The sequence below is a fragment of the Mus caroli genome, chromosome 5 (genome assembly GCF_900094665.2).
Source record: "Mus caroli chromosome 5, CAROLI_EIJ_v1.1, whole genome shotgun sequence".
NCBI classification, from domain to species: domain Eukaryota; kingdom Metazoa; phylum Chordata; class Mammalia; order Rodentia; family Muridae; genus Mus; species Mus caroli.
Window position 1 is genome coordinate 110,808,186 of NC_034574.1, and position 25,382 is coordinate 110,833,567.

A 25,382-nucleotide genomic window follows, 5' to 3' on the forward strand; every position below is an offset into this window, starting at 1 on the left:
CACACACACACACACACACACACACACACACACACACACACACACACGACAGTCATCCCTAAGGGAAAATATTAGTTAAATAACCATATATAACTGTGCAATGAGACACAGTGCTAAGGAAGGGCAGTGTACAGCCAGCCTGGGAAAGAGCTTGGCTCGTGTCGTCCCAAGTCACTGGTATCTTCATTTTACAGATGAGGGAGCAGGAATTAGGGTGCTAAAGGCCTGGCCAGAGCCACTGGAAGTCAGGATATGAACCCAGTGCTGGAGAAGGTGCCTCTAGTCTCGGTCCTTTCTCCCACCCCTCTGAGTCATCCTGGATTGATAAATGGGCTGTGGCTGTCCTTGTTCCTCTGATAGCAGTTTGGGGGAGACTTGTAATGTTCTTCTGAGCCAGACAGAAAAGCAAGTGTGTCCTTGAAGCTGAGGTGGGCTGTGGTCTCCTGGGGGGATTGGCAGGTGTGCCGTGCCAAAGGAGACAAACACAAAGCCCAGAGAAGGCCCTACACAGAAAACATGTGGGACCTGGCATGACCTCTTCCCTCTGTATGGAGGATGGAGACTGGAGTCTGCCCTGGTCTGGGGACTGTTGGGGCTGGGGTGACATCCAGAGGAAAAGCCCTGTTGAGAGAGGATGTCACAGCAGGAAAGGCTCCATTCCTACCTCACAGTGAGAGAAGCATTAGATGGGGAATATACCTAGCATGAATCTAGGGAGCTGGCCTGTAAGACTCCAGTGGAGGGTGTGTGCAGGCAACGGTGGATTTCAACCAGGGCCTGGGAATTTAGGGGAGCCCCAGCTGGAGCCCACAGAGCTCAACAGAGGTTGTGTGACTTCAGGAGACCCTGTGAGACACCTCCATCTTCCAAGAGACCCTAAGGCCCATCTGCTTTGGGGCCCTTCATTAAGGAGCTCCAAAAAGGTCACTGTTGCTGTCTAAAACTCACTTTATAGGGAGTCTTAAGTCAGACCTGCCCTCTAAAGCCCTGGTGGGAAACAGAGGTGTGAAGGAGGCTGCTGGTGGCCAAAGGTGACCAAGAGCTCAGGTGCCTTGTAACCTGACACCATCGCCCATCCCAGCTGTGTTGCAACAGCCACACATGAACATGAGCTGTACATTCTCGGTTTTTTCTACCTAGGTGCTTCTTGACGACCCCCCAATAAGCAAAAATAGTTACAATTAACTTCACCCCTGCCTCTCCTGATGAACCACCCTCTCCTGCCTCTTAAGATGGAAAAAGGGGTAACCTGAAGAAATCTAGGCTTGATAATGAGCACATCTTCCAGGGCACAAAGAAAACCTGATGTTTTCAGCTTATGTTAAACCTCTTTTTTTTTCCCCCTTTAATGGAAGGAGGTCTTAATGTAAAACACACACAGCTTACCTGCCTACCTATGGGCTGTTATATGTAGACTCCGGCCAGAACCTTTTCTGAAAACTCCCATATCCTAGGTCAGAAAAATGCTTTTGTTTGGAACAGGGTATAGGTTGAGCTGAAATTGGAGTTTCATTTGAAACTGTTATCTTTGTAGGTCACAGAATTGTTGAATACTCAGCAATTTTGTATAGTTCAGCTTAATGTTATTGCACTTGGCTACCTAGAAGTCTTCTCTTGGAGGCTCTGAGGGACTGACTGCTTGAAGCTGAACCAGGCATTGGGAGGGAAACTGGCCTCGGGTGTCTCGAACGGTCCTGTGGTCCTGTGCACAGGAATCTGAGGCTCCTGAAGGAAGGGGGGAATCTGGTGGGGCTTGAGGGTGTGTGCCTCTGACATGCTCTCAAACAGTACTGGTGATGCCGGCCTGTGGATCAGCCCCTGGGGAGCAGGGCACCAGATGGCATCCATCTCTGGTGGTTTCAAAAACTCCACATAGATCTCTCTCTTTCACCTCTCCTTTTTCTGAATCTGTGATTGGTTTCCCGAGGCTGCAAAGTGCAGTTGACTCCCTCTCCTCTCTATCACGCAGCCGCTGGAAGGAAGGGAAGGGATTTCTGCCTCGTCCCTACTTTGTAGCAAACTCTTGCTGGAACTGCCGCACACTGGGCAGCCTGGACTCTCCTGTCCTCAACCACCTCACTGGTTTGATTCTGCTAACGGTGTAGACTCGGTTCCTGGGTTATTGAGTACCTAAAATGTGCCAAGCCAGGCAGCTCACTGAAAAGACAATAAAACCAAGAGCTGTGACCTCTGTCTGCAGGGAGTGTCTGACCTCACAGCTCGTTTGGCGGGTCAGAGTGTCTCGTTCTGTTTTGAGAACAGAGTAGAGCAAAGTAGCTACTCAGTAAAAGCAGTTGATGAGAGGACGGTAGCTAGCGGTTTTCTGAGACCACGATCCTTACTTTCATTTTATCTCCTCAGTTTAAAAAAAAGCTGTGCTCTGCTTCACGGCCCCCTCACAACCTTGCCCAGTAGTCTTCTGTCAGAACCACGCAACTAATCTTTGAAACGTTTACTTTCTGAAGTAACTTAGAATCCCCTGGCCTTGCCTGCACCGGTGAGTTCTTCCAACACCCGTCCTCCATCCTAAGATACAGAGTGTACTTGAGAGTGGTTCACCAGGAAGGGAAGTGAGTTATAACTATTTGGTCTCATTTAGAATAGTCTAGAAGCATGTAGGGAGAAGAAGCCCAGAAATCTGCAGCCGGCATTCTGAGACTCATGGGGTGTAAGGAAATGAGTGGGGGCTGGTGTGACTCTGAGGGTCCCTGAGCTTGCTCCTAGCTCCAACAGTCTGAGAAACTCTCTGAAATCTGTTGCCAGCCGTGACCTTGAACTCACCTGTTAGCTTGAGCCACGTACATCTCTCCCCTTCACGTTCGGAAAACTCTAATGCCGTAGACTCTTTCCTTGAGCGAATGCATAGGAACCTGACTCCAGTGTTCCCTGAGCCCTAAGAACATCCACAGGTTCCATAGCAAGGCTGAAGGGAAGGGCCCAACGAGTCTCTCTCACCTTCCTGTTACTGGGACTGCAGCTCACTTCTGCAGTCAGGCTGCTTAAGATATAAGCAAGCAGTGCTCATTTAAAATGATGAAAAAACAAAGACTTCAAGTCTAGACAGACTCAACTTATGTCCCCACTGTTGAGGAGATAAATACTAACTTGTCTTTCAGACTTCTTTTTCTAGGTCCAGTTAGACTACTCAGTAAAGATCCTACTAGAGGTGTAGTTCAGTTGGTAGAGTTCTCGCCTAGCATGCTTTGATCCCCGGCACATAAACCAGGCCTGGTGACTTACATCTATAATCTTAGCACTTGGAAGACAGAGGCAAGAGGATCAGAAGTTCAGGGTCATACCTAACTATATATTGAATTTGAGGCCAGTTTGGGATATATGAAACCCCTCGTCTTAATTAATTAATCAATTAAAATTAAGAGTCTCTATATAAAAATGTTCAGAATACTAAAGTCAAGACATTTGGAATTGGTACAACTCACTCATAACACTAATGTCTTAAGTTTAAAACTTAATTATGTTTAGTAGAAAATATTTTGGGAAATTGAATACGTATTCTGAAAGAAGTAATATAAGCACACAAGCTGGTGCTTTCTAAGGAGAGTGAACTCCATTATTAAATTCTTCAGTTAAAAGTAGACTTGTTCTGAGAGCCATAGGAGCAGCAGATGTGTATTGGGTCCATACCTACCTTTGGGACTAGATTCTCTTGTCCTGGGGACTTTGTCCCCACACTCATGTTGTCACAGGGCAACTGCTGGTGCATTTTATCCAGTTTGAGAGCCTTAACCTTTTACTCAAATTTGACCCGGTTATATTTATTTTTACTATGGGCATAGCTGCCTCATGAGGGGAAGACTGCCACATCTGTTGCTGTATTTTCTGTTTAGCAGATTCTCCCTTTGCTGAAGTTCTTTAACTAAGGGGGCCCTGGGGATGTAGTGATGTGTTTACAGGGATCTTTAAGGACCCTGTGGATGCAGTGATGTATTTACAGGGATCTTTAAGGACCCTGTAGAGGTAGTGATGTGTTNGACCCTGTGGATGCAGTGATGTATTTACAGGGATCTTTAAGGACCCTGTAGAGGTAGTGATGTGTTTACAGGGATCTTTAAGGACCCTGTGGATGTAGTGATGTATTTACAGGGATCTTTAAGGACCCTGTGGATGCAGTGATGTATTTACAGGGATCTTTAAGGACCCTGTGGATGTAGTGATGTATTTACAGGGATCTTTAAGGACCCTGTGGATGCAGTGATGTGTTTACAGGGATCTTTAAGGACCCTGTGGATGCAGTGATGTATTTACAGGGATCTTTAAGGACCCTGTGGATGCAGTGATGTGTTTACAGGGATCTTTAAGGACCCTGTGGATGTAGTGATGTGTTTACAGAGATCTTTAAGGACACTGTGGATATATGATGTGTTTACAGGGATCTTTGATGTTTTGGGGCTCAGTTCTAGCACCTTAAAATACAAGTTTTGTCTTGTTTCCCTCCAGGAGTAGATTTTGCCACATTGTGGGCCTAGCTTCTCTCCCCCAGGTTGTATCTAAGCACGTTAGTCAGGACAGGGAGGAAGTTGACTGAATCTCAGATTAACACTCAGCTGCAATTTGGGGCACACCATCCTCAATGTCCCCTTAAAGAGAAGGGCCCCACAGTGTCCGCACTGTTGACGTGACTGTTTACAAAGTATTTTCTACAAGTATTCATCTGCTCAGATCTTTTCTAAATCGTCAGGAACTGCTTCTCTAAGTACCTTTCCCATTTCACAAGACAATCGAGAGTCGGACTGTTAAGATGACTGACTTAACATCAATCTGCCAGGCAAGGGAAATGCCGGAGAAGAAACCAAAGGAAGGATATTTCTGGCATCCCCCATGGGCTCTCACTCGGAACAGTGGGAGTCAGGGAGCACACACTGTTGATTGATCACAATCCTGCCATTAAACCGTACATCAGGACTTGGGAAGCACAATTCCACAAACGACGTTTGCTTGTTGCTAGAATTTTCTTCTATCACACAGCCTGCATTCTTACAGGAAGAGATTCCCTACCCCACCTACGGCCAACTGAAGCCGAGAGACCTCTGAGGACACTGCCTTCTCCCTTAGCCTTCTGTCCCATCTGTCCCCACAGCTCCAGAACTCACCTTCCTCTTCCTCCTCCTCTTCTTCCTCCTCTTCCTCCTCCTCCTGCTCCTCCTCCTGCTCCTCCTCCTCCTCTCTACATCCTGCCCTCTTCCTCACTCCCTGACTGTCACCACCCAGTGCTGACCACCCAGTACCTGAAATGGCTCCTGCCTGGGCTCCAGTAGCCACCCTTGGGTTTCCTTCAATCTTGCAGCCAGCAGCAGCCAGAACAATGTTTATAAAATCAGCCTACACGGTACCTCCGAGGTTCATCATCACTGTCAGAGTAAAGTCCAAAGGGTGTTTTCTGTGTGTAGTCAGGGTGCTTTGCTTACAGCCACCCCATATTCCTGTCTCTTCTGCTGATTCCTTCCTCTCCCAACATAGCCCCCTTTCTACTTTGACATCCTAAAAATGTCTTAGTCTAGATTTCATGTAGAGAAAATATGTGGCCTCTCCTCTTTTTCCTTTTCTGATAGAGTTTCACTGGGTCACCCAGGATGGCCTGGACTCGTGGGGGACTTCAGCCTTTTACCTGTGTTTCTAAGTCCGGCTTAGTTCATTTGACACGGTAACAATGTTACTGGTGATCTCCAGTTCCATCCCCTTCACTGAAAAAACAAAAAAACCTCACATTCTTTACAAATGTAATTTCATTCTTTACAAAGAAACAAACTCTGTTACATACACACATACTCCAGATTTTTCTTTAATCCACGCATCAATTGATGGCCTCCCTCGCTGGCTCTTTTCCCTGGTGTTGGTGAATAGTTCTGGGCCATTGAATTTCATGTGTCTTGGCGACAAACCTAAAGCAACTCTCAAGGTAACAGTCAAGAATGATACACGTGAACCCCACGTAACCCTCCCTCCCCGAGCACACACCCACTTAATTTTCTCCTGTAATTAATTTATTGATGGAGTCCCACGTCACAGATGAGGAATCTGAGGCTAGCAGAAAGTAGACCTGGGTCCCAGGTTCTTGTCTTTCTGGCTCCAGATTCCTGGCTTTGACCTCTACCCAGTGGCAAGCAGGTCCAGCCAGGGTGAGGGATGAGTGGAAGGCAATAGAAAGGGCCTCACTCTGAACTCTGGAACTTTCTGTCATCGTGATGGATGCTGTAGCACACAGGTGGCTGAGCTAGCTCTGGTAATTGCATTTTGTGATGAAAGAGCTGTGATTCCCCTCGTCTCTTCCAGCATGGGGACAGATCCCTGTAGCTCTCCCAGGGTGGTAGACTGACTTTCCTACTCCTTCCTCACAGTATTCACGTACCACCGAGGTCTGAGGGGCTTGCATGTCTCTTCCTGCATCTCTCAGGCTTGGCATTCTTGATTCTGGGCTCTTTCTACACCCCAAGGAGGAGCTGTTGCCTTGGGGATATGCATTCACTGTCCTGGGAATAGGGATCCATCCACAGTACCCAAGTGCCCTGCACAACATACCAAAGACTCGCAGTAGAAAGATAAACAGACAACAATCAGACTCAGCTCCGTGGACGGAAAAGGGAAGTGCACCGCCTAGTCTAGCACGTTAGAAAAGAAATCAGCCCTAATGACTCTCATCTCTGTCCGTCCGTCCGTCCGCACAGATGCATGCCAGCACTGTCATTGTCTCTACAGACACTGTAGATGGTGACATTGACCCAGAGACCTTAAGTTTCCCATGGTCACAAAGCCAAGCAGAGACAGCCTGGCTTCAAAGGCCTTGTCCTGATTGGGGAAAGTGATATTTAAAAAATAGAAATCAAAGTAATAATTAAGTAAGCAAAACAGTTAATCTATAATCAAGTATAAAAGAATACCCCAAAAGGAAGAAGGTTCCCATTCACAACCCAACTCTTACACCTTTCAGAGAAGTAAGTACCAATTCCAAGGGCCTGGGAACTGCTCCAGAAATAACTGATATACGTCAAACTCACATGGAAATGTGAACAATTAATCAGATTATAAATAATTGTCCTATGTTAGTGTGTGGTTTGCATTGCATTTAAATGGAGCAATAGATGTTGTTGTTGTTATTGTTGTTTGAGACAGGGATCTTAGTGCGAAACCTGGTCAAAGGGCAGAGATTAAGCGTCCCCAGATGGCTCAGCTACAAGTGGGAGACGCAGGACACTCTCCATGCCCTCTCGGGCTCAGGGAACATCAGAGATGAGGGTGTGGAAGGGATGTAAGAACCAGGGGATGGGTTTCTCTGTGTCGCCCTGGCTGTCCTAGAACTCACTCTGTAGACCAGGCTGGCCTCGAACTCAAAGATCCACCTGCCTCTGCTTCCTGAGTGCTGAGATTAAAGGTGTGTGCCACCACTGCCTAGCAGAGTAATGTATCTTGAATGTCATTCCTCACTAGCTTTTTAAAAATATTTCTGTTCTTTGAGAACTTCATACAGCGTGCTTTGATCGGATTCCTCCTAACTCCACCCAGATCAACCCCCCACCTCCCTACCCACTCCCACATTCCTGTCCTCTCCCACCTCTCTCTTTAACCCATAGACTCCAACTTGCGCTACCCACATACTCCTGGATGTTGGACCATTCCCTGGAGCATGGTCAACCTATCTGGAGCCACACCCTTAAAGAACACTGATTCTTCCTCACCCAGAGGCCATCAGTTGTCAGTAAGTGCTGGCCCACTGACTAGCTCGATCTTGTACAGGCAGCCGCAGCTGGTGTAAGGTCCCCGGTGCAGCAGCCCCGTCCTGTACACGAGACAGAGTTCACTTCCAGTCTTCCCCCATCCCCTGGTTCTTACATCCCTTCCACACCCTCATCTCTGATGTTCCCTGAGCCTGGGAGGGCATGGAGAGTGTCCTGCGTCTCCCACTTGTGGCCGAGCCATCTGGGGACACTTAATCTCTGCCCTTTGACCAGGTTTCGCACTAACCCCCTCCACTGTACAAAGAACCATCTCTGATGAGGTCAGAGAGCTGTGCTGATCTGTGGGTAAATAGACTGGATTCTAGAGGTCCGTTTGATGTTCAACAGCATAATAGTACTACTGAGGGCTAGCCTGATAGATCCTTTACAGATCAGCCCTACCCCAGCTTAACGCTGGCCCAGGTTGACACAGTACCACAGGGCATATTTGCTTTCCCTTGGCTTATTGATAGGTCCTTAGGCATGTGTGTGTATGTATGCATGAATATATGTATGTGCATGCATGCATGTGTTATGCACACATGTGTGTGTTCCTGTGTGTGTGTTTATCGGCATCCTATGTGGTTTATACCCTATACAGTTTATCCGAAGGAAAACATCCAAATTCTCAGTAGCCACACCAAAGAAAGCATGTACAGTTTCGAGTGAGGACCAATATTATCCAATATTAAAAGAGTCTGTATCAAGCCACGATGTGAGAGAGGATCCATCCCCAGGATCCCCTGGCCACTGGGATCAGGCTTCTACAATCTTGTTCGGTCCTGACTCAGAGCTGAAACTCTTCCTCCCCAGCTGTGGATTCAATCTGAGAAAGTCCAAGTTATCCTCTGCAGACTGCAGCTGCCAAGTGGGGGGCGTTCCATGGTTACCTGGGGATTCATTATAGGACCCAAAGACGCTGGGATCCCCAAGGCACAGGGTGCCAGCACACCCTGCTGACATGCAGGGGTGTGGCAGGCTTGGGGCTCTGGCTGGCTGGCGTGGGAAGAGATCCCTTCAGTTTGGATCCTTAAAGGCTGCAAATTAGTGACTCAACAAGACTACGGAAGTTGAGTGTTTGGTGTATTGTTTAAAGGGGGCACTGTTTCGGGGGGTGCCTTTTGTTTGTATGGGGGTTGGCTGTGTCTTGTGCTCTTTTTAAGACTTGGGAACTTGAAATCTGTTTTTTAAGTAGGACTGGAGGGAGACGGCCACAAGGCTGTGGCACCGAGCTGAGAGCGACCTTGTGGCCGTGCAAAGTGCAAACAGATGCAAGTTCACAGGCTAGGTTTTGTTTTCCTTACTACCGTTCATCTAAAACATAGGACATCTGTGTTCAGAACGTCAGTGATCTGGCATCCCAGGATGAGGAATGTTGTTTGGTGACAAGGGCATGCCCACTGACCTCTGATTTGCAGAGCCTTAGAAGATCTGCTATGGGCATCTTCCCCTTCCAGAATGATCACTGTATTTATGTGTGCAGAATCCACCATGCATGCATTTTCTCAGCTGATCGTATGTATGGGCGCTTCCTTTTTGATCTGTTGATCTCCATCTTGTTCTCTGAAGCACACTCGTTGTGTGAGGGTTCATCTGATGCCCAGAGAGCAGGTTTCAGGTGGTAGGCTTTTAGTCCAGAACACACCAGTTCTAACCTTTCTTGTGTAACACTGGCTTCTCTCTCCTCCGTCATTCCCGCCCATGCCTGTGCCCAGCTAAATCTCCAGTAGATTCTCAGGAGACGAGAGGGAGGGGAGTCTCCAGGGACCTAACTAACATTTATTGATTCATCCAATGGGCATGCTTAGCACCACCACATGTAAAGGTCAGAGGTCAACTTCTAGGCTTCCATCTTTCCTTCCACAGTGTCGGTTGTAGGGCTTGAACTGGGGCCGGTCATCAGGCTTGGCGTGGGGATTGAACTCGGGTCATCACTTGGTGACAAGTACTTTTACCCGCTGAGCCATCTCACAGGCCTAACACAGTTTAGACCCACATTGTCTGAGGGCAGTGCCTTCAGAGCTATGGTAAACCAGTCAGCTTCGTGGTAGTCACGGTAATGGAAGAGAAGAGTCCCAGTTCGGTGGGACAGCACCTGCCTGGCATGTATGGGTGGTACCACCCTCAGCATCACCAAAATATATATTAAGATAGGTAGAGAAATAGACAGACAGATAGCTAACAAAAGCCACTTTCATAATTCTATTTAGCTTAATATACCCATAACAGTATCCTTTCTAGATGGAAGCAATATTTTAAATTTATTAATGGGGAAATCTGACCCCTTGGGAAGCTATCAGTGAGGGGGTCATGAGTTCAAGGCCAGCCTGAGCTAACCTAGTAAAAACCTAATTCAGGAAAGAAAAGAAGTGACATGTTTTGCAATGTTTTTCTCATGTAAGTCCTGGAAGTCCAAGATGCACTTGGACTCTTCCAGAACCTCGTAGCCGCAGTGAAGGAAGCCAACATCCAGGCGAGCAGCTGCCATCTGGGGCCATGTGGCTCACCACCATCAAATGTGGTTGGTGAATGCAAAACCTCAAACCTCACCCCAAAGAGAGGTTTTATTTTGGAGCCAAATGTGCGTGACCAGGGCTTGGGAATAGAGAGATCCAGGTTCCCCAGATCCTACGTTCTGCCATGAGAAGGAGCTATGTGAGATTTTATTAGCTACAGAACAATGGAAGAGTCCGAAACTCTTCACGGGACTCATTAGTGGGGGCATAGGTGGGTGGTCACAGCAAAGCTGGGGAGACTCTGCTACAGGTGTCATCCAATGACATCCTTAGCTTCCCGTGGAGCCAGTGGCTGGCTAAGAATACTTTTTAAAGTTTTGAGAACCACAAGGACATTGGGTCCATCCGTGGGGTGTGGGATGAGCAACTTTCAAAGACACTAAAGAGACAATTTGACTCTGATCTGCAACATTCCAACTCTTCATGTTCTCAACGTTTAATCCTTCGGTCTATAGGCCTTTAACACAGGGAAGGCCTGTCTGTCTCTCTCTCTTCTCCCACCCCTGCTTCTTCCTGGGAACTTCAGATACCTGCATTTCAATCTGAGTTCACAACACTGAATGTGCCCCACACCCACACCCAGATTCTCCAGCCCCCTGTTCCCTGTGTTTCAATGAACAAGCTACACAGGAGCTCTCAATGGCTCTTCTTCAACAGGACAGGACAACCGATGCCTCAGAGCGGCTTACATCCTTCACATGCTGCGTGAGGAAAGACCCTGGGCGTGACTTTGATCAGCACTTGGGCTAAAATGGGAGGCCGCCGCAGAGGAGAGATGGGGTGCCATTGTGTCTGCGATGGGCATTCAGACTGGGTCTAACCCTGACTATTAAACTTCCTCGGAGTCTCCCTTCCCACTCCTCTTTATAAGAGGCTATTGATAACTTAGCCAAACAGAGAGTAAAGTCTCACCTTTCCCAAAACAAACAAAACACCACCACCACCACCACCAAAACCAGAAAGATAACATGGGGCATTCACATCCAAGCTCCTCTGGTAGCCATAGACCTCAAATCCCATGCGGAGGGAGTGGCTCCCTTCCTAGCCAAGGGCTCCCACGCTCCACATTCCTCCCATTGTGGAAATGAAGCCCAGAGCATAGAGCTTCCCACCCACCCAGGATCACATACAACAAGGAGGTAGTGTCCAACACGACCTGCTTTGACTGCTTGCTTCTCTCTGGCCGTCACCTCCTCCTCCAACAGTCAGCCACTTATTTCCTCAGAGCAAGGGAAAGGAAAGAAATACAGGGAGACCAAGCAAAGTGCTCAACAGAGACTCACGTCCAAGTGTGGTTTCCATGGTATGTACTCTGTATGTGTGCGCGTGCGTGCATATACATGCGTGTGTGTGTGTATGCAAGCATAATTTGTTGAGAATCTCAGCTCCAGAGTGTAGAGACAAACTGACAGGCCATTCAGCCTAGCTTTTATCTCCCTAAAGACAGTGATTTCACAGTGACCAGAATCCTCAGAGTCATCTGCAGGGGAGGGTCCCCTTAGAGACTGACACAAAAAGACACTGATAGAACAGGGGGGAAAAAAACCCACATGCTGATTAAAACCCAGGAGGCCCAAATCATCATGTTACATAATAATAACCAGAGACCAGTTTTTCTGAGTGTGCCAGGCCTCTGTCGTTGAATTCTCCAGGTTAATCAAGTGGGATGGCTGCTTCTCGGAAGCCATTTTACAGATAAGGAAACTGAGGCTCAGGGGAAATAAGGAGCCCAGTCGGAAACAGACAGAGTCAGGAAGCACTTTAGCCAGTTTCTCTGTGGCCCAGGGAACTGGATGTTTGCAAAGTGGGACAAATAAGTGTCCCTATGAGCGTCTACCTGCAACTGGCCTTGACCCTGATCAGGATTAGACCAAATTGTGATGGAAGATGAGGTGGCTTTTTTTTTTAAGATGGAAAAGGAGACCCGGAGCGCGCGCTCGCTGTGGGGTTAAGACTGTGACAGCTGCTGGGAGGAGAGGCTCAGGTTGTAATCCCAGCTCCCCAGAAGCTGAGGTGGGAGGAGAGCAAGTTCAAGGCCTCCCTAAACTGCAGAGCGAGTTAAAGGTCAGTCTGGGCAACTTCACCAAACCCTGTCTCAAAATAAAAAATCAGAAGGTTGGGGATGCCGTCTAGTATACATGAAGCCTTGGGTTTCATTCCCAGTAGCACATGAAGGAAGGGAGGGTGGAGGAGGGAAGAAGGGAGGGAAGGAGGGGGGAGGGAGAAGAGGATAGATCCTAGCTTCTCAGGCATCATCTAAGAGGCCCACTTGTTTCTAGAAGACGGCAGAGACAGAGGCAGAGCTGGGCATGGCTGAGGGTAAAAGGCACTGTGCATGCTTTGTTTCTAGTTGTTCTCTCTTAAGCAAGATTCACCAAAGGTCAAGTCTATGCTCTCTCTCTCTCTCCTTTACTAAGACCTAAGCCAGCATTTGTAACAAATGAGCTTGCCGTCCTTGCCTAGACCCTTCTTCCGTTTAAGGATGGAGCCCAGAAACAAGTGTAGACCCTGAGGAGAGCTCTACAGCCCCAGCTGTCTCCACCTATGACGGTGGCTTGGCCCCTGGAAGACCAGGAGCTTATGGGAAAGCTAAGGAAGCAAGAGAGTGATGCCATCCTTCTAGACAAGGAAGGGCTTGGTGGTCCTGGGGGCTTTTCCCTGCAAACCAAAGCCTGGGCAGCAAGATGCTAAAAAATACTCAGGCTGCTGACACCCGGGCCACACACAGCAGAGAAATGCCACAGCGTGAGGGCGACGCTTGAATACACAGAAACGCACACACAGAGCAGCAGCAGATGGAGGCAGCCCGGGCTGGGCCAGGGATTCGTTACTCCCCAACCCACACAGAGCGGCTGGTGGGGTTACATAATACAAGCTGCAAAAAAAAAAAAAAAAAACACTAATCAGCCTCCTTCAAGGGACCCTGGGGGGTGTGGGGGGAGGGGGAACCTCCTTTGAAAGGCAGGTGGGGCCTCTGCAGTCAACTCCTGTTCTCAGAGTCAGTGGGCGCTTGGGCTGACTCAGCCCTTGGTGTGGCCCTGGGAAACTGCAGAAAGGGAGAGAAGCAAGGCGCTTCAGTTAAGGCTTGAGGGCAGGTGGATGGGTGTCCCTCCTTGTGTGAAGGCATGGTGGGGATGCTGTAAGGAGGAGTTTAGGGATACGGGGAGAACTGGGGCTTTGGAGGGGAGGAGAAAAGTGGATGAAAAGATTGACTTGCAAAAAAAAAAATTGACTTGCTAACCTCCAACCCATCTCCCACCCATCCCCCATCCATTCTCCACCCCACCCCACAGCCCCACACCCATCTCCCATCCCCCCACGGCCCCTCACCCATCCCCACCCACCTCCATCCATACCCCACCCCACCCCACGGTCCCACACCCATCCCCCATACCCCCACCCCTGAGGATCACCTGTCACAGCCCACAGCTTCCCCCAAAACACAATTCCCTGAATGTATCTGGTCTGAGCTATTGCTACCATCCTACAGCTTGATCTGAGTTGCCTTTTGGCACCCTAAACCCAAATCCCTACACTGGGCCAACCGAACCTATACATGAAAAGTAATTAGCAGGTTGACTTTCAAAGTTTGGACTTGAAAGTGAAGCTGGCCCATTCCCCACCCCACCCCCCTCCACCCACTCTGCTATGTGACCTCGGGACAAGGCACTGAGCCCTCTTTCAAGTTGGGGCTTCAGGAGGAGGGCTGGGTTTCTGTGAACATCAAAGAAGGGAAGAAGTAACTGTGAAGAATGAAGTATTCAGAAACTACCGTGTTAGTTTTCGCTTCTCCTTTTTTTTCTTTCCCACTAGTGAATACTGATTGGTTCAACGTGTTATGTGCCATTGTTAAGCCTAGAGGGTCACCGCCCGTCTTCCTCATGTTCCCTCGCTGGGGTGTTTCATGTGTAATGTGGGGGGCAAATATATCTGAGCTTTGCGTGGACCTACCTCTCTGGCGTTGAAAGCGTTCGCCGTAACGTGGTGCCCTGTCTATTTTTAAAACGGAAATGAGCTAAGGGTGAAGAAGATGGCTGCAGGGGGTTAGCTGGACTCTTCTATCCATGGTACTGTGGAATACAGCATTCGTATCTGCTCAGTAGTATCTTTCCTTCTCAATGGGGAGGCTCCAGAGTGGAAAGCCCAAAGGTTAGTGCCAGAGGGGCTTCTGAGAAGTGAATGGGAAATGTTTGCAAAACCCAGGAAACAGAGGACAGTGTAACAGTCGGAGCCGTGGCTCTCTCGGTGGGAAAGATAGGAGACTGAGGATGCTTGCCCTTGAGTCTCCGGGGTTGCCTGGCTGTCTTGGCTCTGGTGTCCCCAAGGAAGCCCTTTGGTTCTTGAGAGCTTTGGTTGCAGGGATAAAGCCAGGTGACCACCACTAACTGAAAACGTAAACCAGCCATGCTTCAGGCTTGGCTTCAGCCTCCCCAGGCCTCTGTGCCTCAGGGTTTTCCATCCTAGCTCCAAGGTATTTAGTGCCCACTCCACTCTCTCTCTTTCTCCTCTCATCTACTTTCCTCTCCCTTCTGCTTAGCTCCAGGTAGGAGCCCCTACATCACCTCTGCATCTGACCAGCTGGTGACCAAGATGCCCAGAGCCTAGTTCCCATGTTTGTGCGTCACAGTCATCAGACACGGCAAGCCTTCAGTCTTCCTGACCTGTTGCTTAGGGACACAACCCATCACTGACGTCTGCCTGGTCAACCTTGACTTCCTTAGAGAATAAGGAAGGGGGCGGGGACACATGAAATCATGCCACCCAAGGCCGAACAGCAATGAGCAGGTGACGTCAAGTTGACGTCAAAGACAGAGGCGACAGAAACTCTGCAGCCGGTTCTTGCCCGGAGTAGCTCAGGTTCCTGTGGGAGTCATCTTGGCTTGGAGGTCTTCTGAAGGACACAGATACCATGGAAGAGCACACATTTGGGGTCCAGCAGATCCAACCCAACGTCATTTCTGTCCGTCTCTTCAAACGCAAAGTGGGAGGTCTGGGCTTCCTGGTGAAGGAACGGGTCAGCAAGCCCCCCGTGATCATCTCAGACCTGATCCGAGGAGGTGCAGCGGAGCAGAGCGGCCTTATCCAAGCTGGCGACATCATTCTCGCCGTCAATGATCGGCCCCTGGTAGACCTCAGCTATGACAGCGCTCTGGAAGTTCTCAGGGGCATTGCCTCTGAGACCCATGTGGTCCTCATTCTGAGAGGCCCTGAGGGCTTCACTACACACCTGGAGACCACCTTCACAGGGGATGGAACCCCCAAGACCATCCGGGTGACCCAGCCCCTGGGGACACCCACCAAAGCTGTCGATCTGTCTCGCCAGCCATCAGCCAGCAAAGACCAGCCATTAGCAGTAGACAGGGTCCCAGGTCCCAGTAATGGACCTCAGCATGCCCAAGGCCATGGACAGGGAGCCGGCTCAGTCTCCCAGGCTAATGGTGTGGCCATTGACCCCACAATGAAAAATACCAAGGCCAACCTCCAGGACAGCGGAGAACAGGATGAACTGCTCAAAGAGATAGAGCCTGTGTTGAGCATCCTCACCGGTGGGGGCAAAGCAGTCAACAGAGGGGGACCAGCCAAAGCAGAGATGAAAGACACAGGAATCCAGGTGGACAGGTAAGCTACACAGGTGTGCAGGTGTGTGCTTGTGCATAGGTGTGCAAATGGAGGCGCCAACGGGCAGTCTGGGAGCCAGCCTACCTGCCCATCCACATGGCTTGGCTACCCATTATCCCTCTCTAAAAATTTCAGTCATGCATGGCGAATGAGCCATCATTTGAGGATGCAGCCCTTGTTGTGCATCCCAGAGTCACTAACAACCACAGTCCAGGGAATTGTGTCTTTACATGTTTGTCCTGTGTGTGTCCCCAGAGTCCTGTACAGTGGGATATGGAAAAGATGTGTCATGACCGGGATTCAGGGAGATGGAGGTGGCCTTGGAGGGACTTAAGGGCATGTCCACGGGGCTCGCTAGGTGTGTAGCTCATGCTGTGATCCTGAGAGCAGAGAAGAGCTGAACTCTGAACCCTGTTCCACGTTCTCCTCTCTGTGGTCAGGTGAGAACACGGGAGGCTTCCCAAGACGGGAAAGGAACCCAGAATTAGTTGCAGCAGCCATAAACTACTGTCTTCAGTGTTGCGTTCTGGGGTTAGATTCTAAAGTTCTAGGCATGTCTCCTCCTGTTGCCCCCAAACTCCCGCTTTTGAAATCACTGGTGGAAGGGATCCGCCCAAACTGTGGGCGATGACAGCTCCTTCTGAAGGAGAAGAGAGCAGCTAGCCCTGGACGAGGGATGTATACCCAGCAATTAGGGAATTCCCTCTGCCTCTTCCACTGTCAAACCTTATAGCCCACCCCATCCTGCCAAGATAGCGACGAGATGCTCAGAACCCAAACCCCAAGTGCATCTGAGCCTGTGCTGTGTGCCTGAGCTCCAGGGTTATATCTGTTATGCTCATGACACAAGCTGGTCCTACTCTGCCAACCCTATTCCTCAGTAGAGAAGTTCAGTGAGTTTTCAATGAGACTGTCTTTTCGTCAGTGTGGTGGAGTGCCCCGGCCAAGGGCAGCTGACATCAACCGGATCAATGTTTCATGCATCTGATTGTGATTTGTAGTTGGGTCAGAGACTGTGGGCGCAAGAACCCCTTGGGTTTTCTTTCAAGCACACTTGCACTCCTGAGCCCTATGTGATGTGGGTTCACCCCCAAAAGACCCACAAAGGGTGCTGGGTACTCCCCACCCTGGGGCTAATTTGACCCTGTCCCTCAGGTGACACAGAAGAGCACAAAGTTGCCACATAGAATGTAAGGTTCTTGGTGTGGTATCAGTGGTATAGGGGTAAGCATAGCTGCCTTCCAGAAGAGGGGGTGCTAGTGTAGTTACGGAGCAAGGGAGACTGTAACAGAAGTATACACTCATCCCATAGGAACTACCACCTGCCTTTCTTTCTCCAAGAAGGCACAGGAAGGGTGACATAGGACACTGCCCACACATCCATCTTTCTGACTTGAGAATGGCTCTGTACAAACTCTCTCGTTATGGTCCTCCCTCTGGCTACCCAGATCCACCGTGGATATAAATTCAGCAATGGCTTGGCCAAAAGTCATAAGTAAGCTGAGGTTTGGGGCTGGCAAGATGGCTCAGCAGGTAAGAGCACTGACTGCTCTGCCCAAGGTCCTGAGTTCAAATTCCAGCAACCACCCGTAATGAGATCTGATGCTCTCTTCTGGTGCGTCTGAAGTCAGCTACAGTGTACTTATGTATAATAATAAGTAAATCTTTAAAATAAAAAGAGAGAGAGAGGGAGGGAGAAAGAGAGGAAGAAAGAAAGAAAATAAGCTGTGTTTTAAGAGAAAGTCACTCCGGAAAGCTTAGAGCCCTGAGAAGCCACCTACAGCACAGAATGGGTTCTGAGGGACAGGCACCTTTCTTTCTTAAGGACATCTGTTCCCCTGGCTTGGTGACTCCTTCACATGACATCCTGCCTGCCTTCCTAGCCTGAAGCTAGTGTGTGGTTGGCATGGCCTGCCCCTACGATGTTTCCCTCATCTCAGATGTTACAGTCCTAAGTACAGTATAAGGGACAGTGTCAGTCTCCTAAGGAGAGAGAGAACAGTCAACAGTATCAGTACACCTGGGGGGGACCTCAGCCTGCGGTCAAAGGTGCGTGTCCAGACCCTGAACTGCACCACACCAGGAGCATCAGATATAGGCAGACATAGCTGTGTCAGCTTGGTGTCTCAAGTACCACAGGGATGCCATCTTTTGTGACCCAGTTTTCTGAAATGAGCAATTCTGTTTCAATGAGACGACAGGTCAGTCTGACTTCATTTGATGTGCCCGCTTCTGTAGGCTCACACCTGGAAGACCAAAGCTATCAGTATGCATAAGACAGAACTCCTGCCTGCCATGTGGTTATTGAAACCCTTTGTCCTTAGGTGGGGCTTGTCCTTGGCATGGTAGGTCCTTCTGTCCCCAGATGGTTCCACCTCCTTAGCACACAATGCAAAGAGCACCCCCAAATTCAGAGAGCTACAGCCCGCGATGTCTCCACCCACTGACATGAAGCCTCCTGAAGACTGAAATCAAACCACAAAACGGGTGTACTGAATTAGGAACTTGAAGTCCCAAAGTCACATTGTCCTTGGGGTCAGTCTCACACCGGCATCCCTGAGACCATTGGGGACCATTGTGCACACAGCAGTGAGGACTATCTTGTATTCCCTATGACCTCCCTGACAAGACACTGCTTGGGAGTTAGGGTTGAAACTGGAGACTTGGAAGCTACCCTTAGCCACTAGGGAGACAATGGAATAACTAACCTACCCGGATCCTACATCTAGGGCACACTCAACTAGCAAGTGACTCCTCAGGCCACTGGGAGTAGCAGCCACTTGCTAGTTGAGGATGCTGCCTGCCCTGGCTCTGTGGTCTTTCATTCCTCTTAGGAGTAGACTAAGCTCCCAGCTCCATCACTGGGGTTTCAGGGACCAAATATGACATGTCTCTCTAAGAGACAGCCCGATCCCCTCACCCCAGAAGCCAGGTGGGCCCCAACAAGTGGCAAAAGGGAGGCAGTAACCCCAGAGTTCTAGCACCTTCTGCATTTGAGAGCGGTCACTTTAAATGAAGTGTCTGAAGATATTGAGGTTGCTCAGCTTGCTGCCCTGAGGCAGGGTTCTAAGGAGGCCAAGGTCCCCAGTCCAGCATCCATCTGGAACAGCCGGCCATCCTGGCCTTGATCAGATAACCAACCCGCCCCTCCCCCATACCCTTTCACAAGTCTCTCTGTGAATCCCTAAGCGCCTCTTCAGAGGTCACGTAGAAGTAGGGCACGTGGCTTCAGCCCACTTCTCTAAATGAACAAACTGAGTCTTAGAAAGGTAAAGCCACTTAGCAAGGGTCACACAGCCCTGCTTGTAACTGACAGGCCTCTCAGGAAGTGTCTGCAGGGAAGGGGACAAAAGAAGCAGTTTGTAAGGGGAAGGGTAGCCTGCAGACCCACCTGCCCACCCCCTGGCTCTGTGACAAACCCGAGCTGGAGGACTGTATCGCGTGTCCATTTCTGCTGACCCCTCCCAGGGAGGCTGGCCCCATGCTAACATCTCTAGGTCAGTCTCTCTTGTTTCTTAAAGTGCCCCCTTTCTGTGATATTGAAAGCAAGGTTGGAAGACTGTCTGTCCTTTCTCCCAAGCCACACAGCTAGCAAGCAGCCAGACCAGACTCGGGTCCAAGGCTGTGCTTTGCTGCCTCATAGATGGCTCTCTTGCCTGTGGGGTGTTTGGCGACTGGCCTCTGGGTGTCTGAAGCTATCAGAACATGTCATCGGAGTTTGAAAGGGAAACTGATACCCTGCAGTTCTCTGGCTCAGAGTAATGTAGGGCAAGATGACCAAGACCTGTGACCCTTCAAGATGAGAAGGAGGGGCCGGCAAAGTTATGGAAGAATCTAATTCTGTCTGGTGGGTCCTGTGAGCTTCCCAGTCCTCTCTCCATCATCATGGAAGAGCCAGGATCCCAGGTCCACTCTCCCTGTAGCAGGGCAAGCTGGCCAGCCTGGGTCTGCATAACTAATTAGCATTTGCATATCCTAAAGATGGCCAAGCGGGAGTTGGAGCCACAGCTCTGTAACATGAGGACCTGAGGTCAGATCTCAGGCTCCCACAAGTCCTAAGGAGATGGAGCTAACCAGCTGCCCGTGTCGTTAGTTGGCTCATCAATCAGTCCTGCTTAATTGGAGAATTCCATAACAGGGAGAGACCCCGTCTCGACAAACTGGCCTTTGACCTTCACATACGTGTGTGAGCTTATGTGTGCATGTGCATGCATGTACACACACACACACACACACACAGAGTGCTCTCATAGTGACCCTCAGCAGGGTTGGCTCCAGCCTGCCTAAGCAGGCACATAGCTGAGAGGGACTGTAAAGTCCCTCTTCCACAAACTTCCATGTCACAACCCAGAGCAACTTCCATTTCCTGCCCCCCCCAACCTCATCAGACACGCGTGTCTTCCCCAATCTGTCCTTCCCTGGACACAGCTCCTGCCTTGTCCCCTTTCTGTCTTGTCACTTGGACACTCAGCCCTTCATCCTGAATGAGCTATGGAAGAACTCAACATGTCTACCTCCCCCAAATTAACCTGTCCCCAGCGGGCTTCTCGATGCCTTCCGCCCAGTGAAGTTTTGAGCAAGCATCGTCTTGCCCCTGATTCTTCTGCTCTCAGAGCCATGGACTTGCCGGGGAAGCTCTCCCCTCCCCAGTCACATCAGAGACGTGAAGAATAGACAAATAGACATTTGCCGTCATCTCTCACGGTGACTCATGCCAGGGAGGAAATAGGCCAGAGATTTGGGGGGAAGTAGCTCAGGGTGAGGAGAATGATAGATGGGGAAGACAGAGGTGCCAGTCATGTGAAAGCCAGGGAGGGGGAACACTGACAGGAGGTCACGTCGGGAACAGAGGTCCTGAGGCAGGGACCAGGGTGAGGGGTTCGAAGAGATGAAGGAAGACGCCAAGGGATGAAGGTTAGATCATAGGAGGAACTTTCTGTGTGAGTATTGCTATGCTGAAGAGCAGCTTGAGGCCCTAATGCTTGCAAGCTTATGCCTCCTGCTTTACTCCCCAAAGCCCACTGTTTTTCAGAGATGTAGCCCCCAGGGATGCCGAGGGTACCTGCACTGAATCGCAAATATGGCTGGCTGCTAACACACCATGTCCAAGTGGGACAGGATGGATGCTGGGTCGGGGAAATAAGAGTTCTCCTGTCCCTCAGTATGCAAACCGAGCCCACTCCCACCCCCCATTTCCTTTACTTACCTCCTCTCGAAGGTGTGGGTTTAAAAGTCCTACTCAGCTTTTGGGTATCAATAATTATAGTCATGGTGAGCCCCAGTGCCCTGCCTCTCTTCCCAGCTTCAGGATTCCTTATAGGAGTCCTGTCCCCCAAAGCAAACTTTTACTGCCTATCCTGGTGGTTCATATCTGTGATCTTGATGTCTGGAAAGCTGAGGCAGCGGGAGATGGCAAGTTCAAAGCCAGCCTGAGCCATACAGTAAGGCCAGCACTTGGGAGGCAGAGGCAGGCGGATTTCTGAGTTCGAGTCCAGCCTGGTCTATAGAGTGAGTTCCAGGACAGCCAGGGCTACACAGAGAAACCCTGTTTTGAGGAAAGGAAAAAAAAAAAAACTAAAAAGCAGGGCACAAAGGGGAGAGATGTTTGCCTAGCATGCACAAGGCCCTTGCTTCTGTGTCAACCATGTCAACCAGGGTTGATGACTTAGAACTGTAATCCTATCTCTCAGGGGGGAGAGCAGAAGGCTCAGAAGTTTGAGGCCATCCTTGATCACACAGTGAGTTCTAAGGCAGCCTAGACTTATCTCAAAAAAAAAAAAAAGCAACACCTCCTTCTTTTTAATAAGACCAGGGTGACAGCACCCTGATAAAGCCAAGGGGAGAGCTTGGCCAAGACCCCCACATCCCACCTCCATAAATGTGGAGTCTTTGTGTTAACTCGGTCCCCAGCATCTGAGACCGGGAGGAGGCAGCAACGAAGAACTCGTTGGCAGAAGGAGGATGGGGGATGGCTTAGCCAACTTATGCATGGAAAGCTGGGGCAGGCTTTCTGCCAAGGGCCAGCTGCTCCGTAGCAGCCTCAGTGTCTGGTAACTGCCTCTACCTTCCCTGAGCCTGGCATGCAGGCCTGAGACACCTGCTCTTTGCCAGGTCCTGGTCAAGGCTGGGTGAAGGTTCAGGGGTGCTGATACAATACTTGATATGGGCACATCACAGCACGGTGTCCCCAGATTCCTCAGTGTCATCGTGAGGTGTGGTGCTGTTACAGACAATGGGTGGGTATAGAAGACAGGCACAGAGCTCATGGACCCTGCAGACTCCACCAAAGGGAAGTCTCTGGCTCAAAACCTCAACAGTCAAGGCCCAGATAGTTTCACTTGCAGCGAGGTGACTCAGGGCAGCCTGGCAGACCCTGGACTGGGGCCGTGGCAAAATAAAGTCAGCCAGCCAGCCTTCCCAGAAGTCACGAGACAACTGCTCCCTGAGTCAGGGTTTGTTCTTTCATGGGAAAATCATAAAAAGCACAGCCACCTTGCCTGCATGTGCCCAGCGGATGGGAGTTTGAGCGCTTGCCTCATTGTCTGGGAGTGGCTAGCATCTAGATACAAACATTCTGGGCCTGGCAAGATGGCAGGACACAGAAAGGTGCTCGCTGAGAGATGTGTTGACCTGAGTTTGATCCCCAGGTCACATGGAAAAGAACAGACTCGACACCTGTAAGTTGTCCTCTGACCTCTACATACGCTGTGATGTTTGCATGCTCGCCCACGCACGGGCACACACACACACATTTTTTAAATTTAATGAAATTTTAATAAAACTACTACAACTCTTCATGAGTACATGGTCTAGCCAGATATACCTCCAGGGTCCCCCATGTACTATCTCTACTCCCCAGGATGCCCAGCTATGACAAGAGCAAAAACCAGCTTTAGCAAGCTTCTCTCTCTCTGGCTGTGTGATCTTGGACAAGTAGCCTAATCTCTCTGTGCTGCAACTCCCTTCGTTGTTCAGGAATTATCATTGGAGTGAGTGTCTTGTTCGTGCTGACTGTGTGCTAGGCAGGCATGGTGCACACGGGACCTTAGGTAGTGGACAGCAGAAACGGGTATCCCACATGCTTCGCAGGATGAGTGGAACCAGGACTAGGCTGAGGGCAGACAAGGGAGCAGAGGAGAGGGGAGAGTGGGGATTGGATTTGAGAATTATGGAAGTCTAACTACGTAAGACTCGTACTTCTGAAGTGAACACAGGAAACATGTGGCCCAGACCAGATGGTACAGGTTTGCCTGGATGGGACAAAGACTCTGAAGGACTAGAAGTCCCTTTGTCCTATCTAATGTGGCTGTAAAGGAAGGAACAAGAAGGTAGGAAAGTCACTAGCAAGTGCCCTCAAGTGAGTGCCAGGTAGATCCATGCTGTCATTAACTCTCATGTGACAAAGGGCACACTGGAGCTGTTCCACATCCAGACTCGCCTGGCTTAATAAACAAAGCCAAGAGTCAGACCTGGTTCTGCCTAGTCCCCACTATGCCATTTGCATGTCACTGTGAGCAGACACTGTGAGATGCTCCAGGATGCCCCACCATGCAGGTGAAGCGGGTCCTCCCTGGCCTCCTCCCATTGGCTGTGGGTCAAGAGGTGGGGTCTACTCCTGCATTTGTCCTAAGTGCTTGAAAATTGGATAGCTCAGACCTGACATTCCCTGGGCTCCACACTAAAAACACCCACTCCCTGCTGATCACGTAGGACTCTAACATTCAGCTTGGGTTAGCCAAACCACCCAAATGCATTCTTTGAACAAAGGTGTTCATTAACAAGATGGGTGGGGGAAGGGGGGAAGGAAGGAAAGAAAGGAAGAAAGAAGACCACAAAAGATAGATGTTAAACCCTTGAATTCCTTCCTTCCTGCAAGGTCACATGATGAGCCACAAGTTGCCTGGGTGACGGGCCTCACAAATACTGGGGATCTGGCTCTGTCACCTGTAGCTGAGGATATAAGTGTCTTGTCTTATCTTTCCTGCCCCTCCAACCTGTTATTTTTAATCACAGGAGGGATGTGAGTTAGCAGCCATCACTCAGATCAGCTTCAGGCTGTAGGCCTCTGGGGAACTCGCATAGCCTCTCTGGGCTCAGCTCTCTCATTTGAAGCCAAGAGCTGGGAATGGCTGTTGAAGAGAGATGAAGTAACTGTGTACAAGTACCTGGTACATTACCGATGTCCCCAAATGCATTAACCCCCCTCCCCCCCGTCTGCTGAGGCCCCATTTGGGCTCACGTGATGCTGTCAGCTCAGGCACGGCAGAGCTGAAATGGAGCTGAGTGACATTTGAAGCGGCCCTCCACAGCCCGTTCCCTAGTTAATTGTGCGCAGGTAATCCATTGACTTGGGAAACACTGGCCATCAAGAACCACTCCAGGGACGGTTTGGTGACATTTTAAAGAGGGTGAGACAGAATGTTCCCTGTGATGATGTAATCCTCACCCAGCAGAAGGACAGAAGTGGCTGCGACATGGACTGGAGGAATGAGGAGGAGCCCAGCAAGGAGGGGTGGGCTGGCCCCATCGGAGTACCACATAGGGCAATGCACCCAGAACCAGGGTCTCAGCTCCTGCTTCACTCCAAATAACAGCCCATGCAGACCGGGGAAGTGGGGAGTCCCCAAATCTGGGAAGGTAACATACAGAGCTAGATGAGAACAACCCCCCATGCCTAGACCAATTCCCAGGAGGGACACAAAGTGGCAGAGTGGCTTGAAGTTGGCCACTGGGTGTGACAATAAGGTACAATGGCAAGTGGATGCAGGGTCAGCAGACAGGGGGAGCAGAGAAGCAGCTCTCACAGGAAAGGACAGAGGTGACCCTGATATGGTTCAGTCTTTTCCGATGCTGGCTCCCTATAGGGTCTTGCTTACAGAGCCTCGGCCTGGGCTAGTGTGGTGGTTTGAATATGCTTGGCCCAGAGAGCAGCACCTTTATGGCCTTGTTGAAATGGGTGTGGCCTTGTTGAAGTAGGTGTGGCCTTGTTGGAGGAAGTGTGTCACCATGAGGGTGAGCAATGAGACCCTCCTCCTAATCACATGGGACAGTCTTCTCCTAGTGGCTTTATGCTGCCATGCTCCCACCTTGATGATAATGGGCTGAACCCCTGAACTTGTAAGCCAGCCCCAATTAAACGTTGTCCTTAAAAGAGTTGTCTTGGTCATGGTGTCTGTCCACAGCAGTAAAACCCTACCCAAGACAGCTGGTCAGAGGAAAGGGCAGGAGACAATGGGGCTTCTGGAGTGAAGCAGGAGCCTGTGATTGAAGAGTGTGACTTAAGCTAATGACTTCCTCTCTGGACCCCAGCTTTCTGGTGTGATTCTTACTGTGATGATGCTGGTGGCCGCTGTGGTAGTCACGGAGGGCAAGGAAAATGATGATGGTGAGGGTCATGGCGATTGTGATGCTTATGGTTATAGTCCATGATGGTAGTGATGGTTGTGGTCATGATAATACGGTGATCATGGTGATGGTGAAGATGACGATAGTGGTGGTGATAGTTTGGGTAGCAATG

The 25,382-nt window shown here is 49.9% G+C and overlaps 1 protein-coding gene across 4 annotated transcripts in view; it reads left to right on the plus strand.

Annotated features, from left to right (window-relative positions):
* Nos1 (nitric oxide synthase 1) overlaps positions 1-25,382 on the plus strand; it is a 175,253-nt gene that overhangs the window by 68,188 nt on the left and 81,683 nt on the right. For all 4 annotated transcript variants that reach the window (XM_029478000.1, XM_029478001.1, XM_029477999.1 and 1 more), the window contains exon 2: positions 14,784-15,865. In XM_029478000.1, coding sequence (XP_029333860.1) covers positions 15,156-15,865 — 710 coding nt within the window. In that variant the 5' untranslated portion in view covers positions 14,784-15,155. The remainder of the gene's footprint in view (positions 1-14,783; positions 15,866-25,382) is intronic.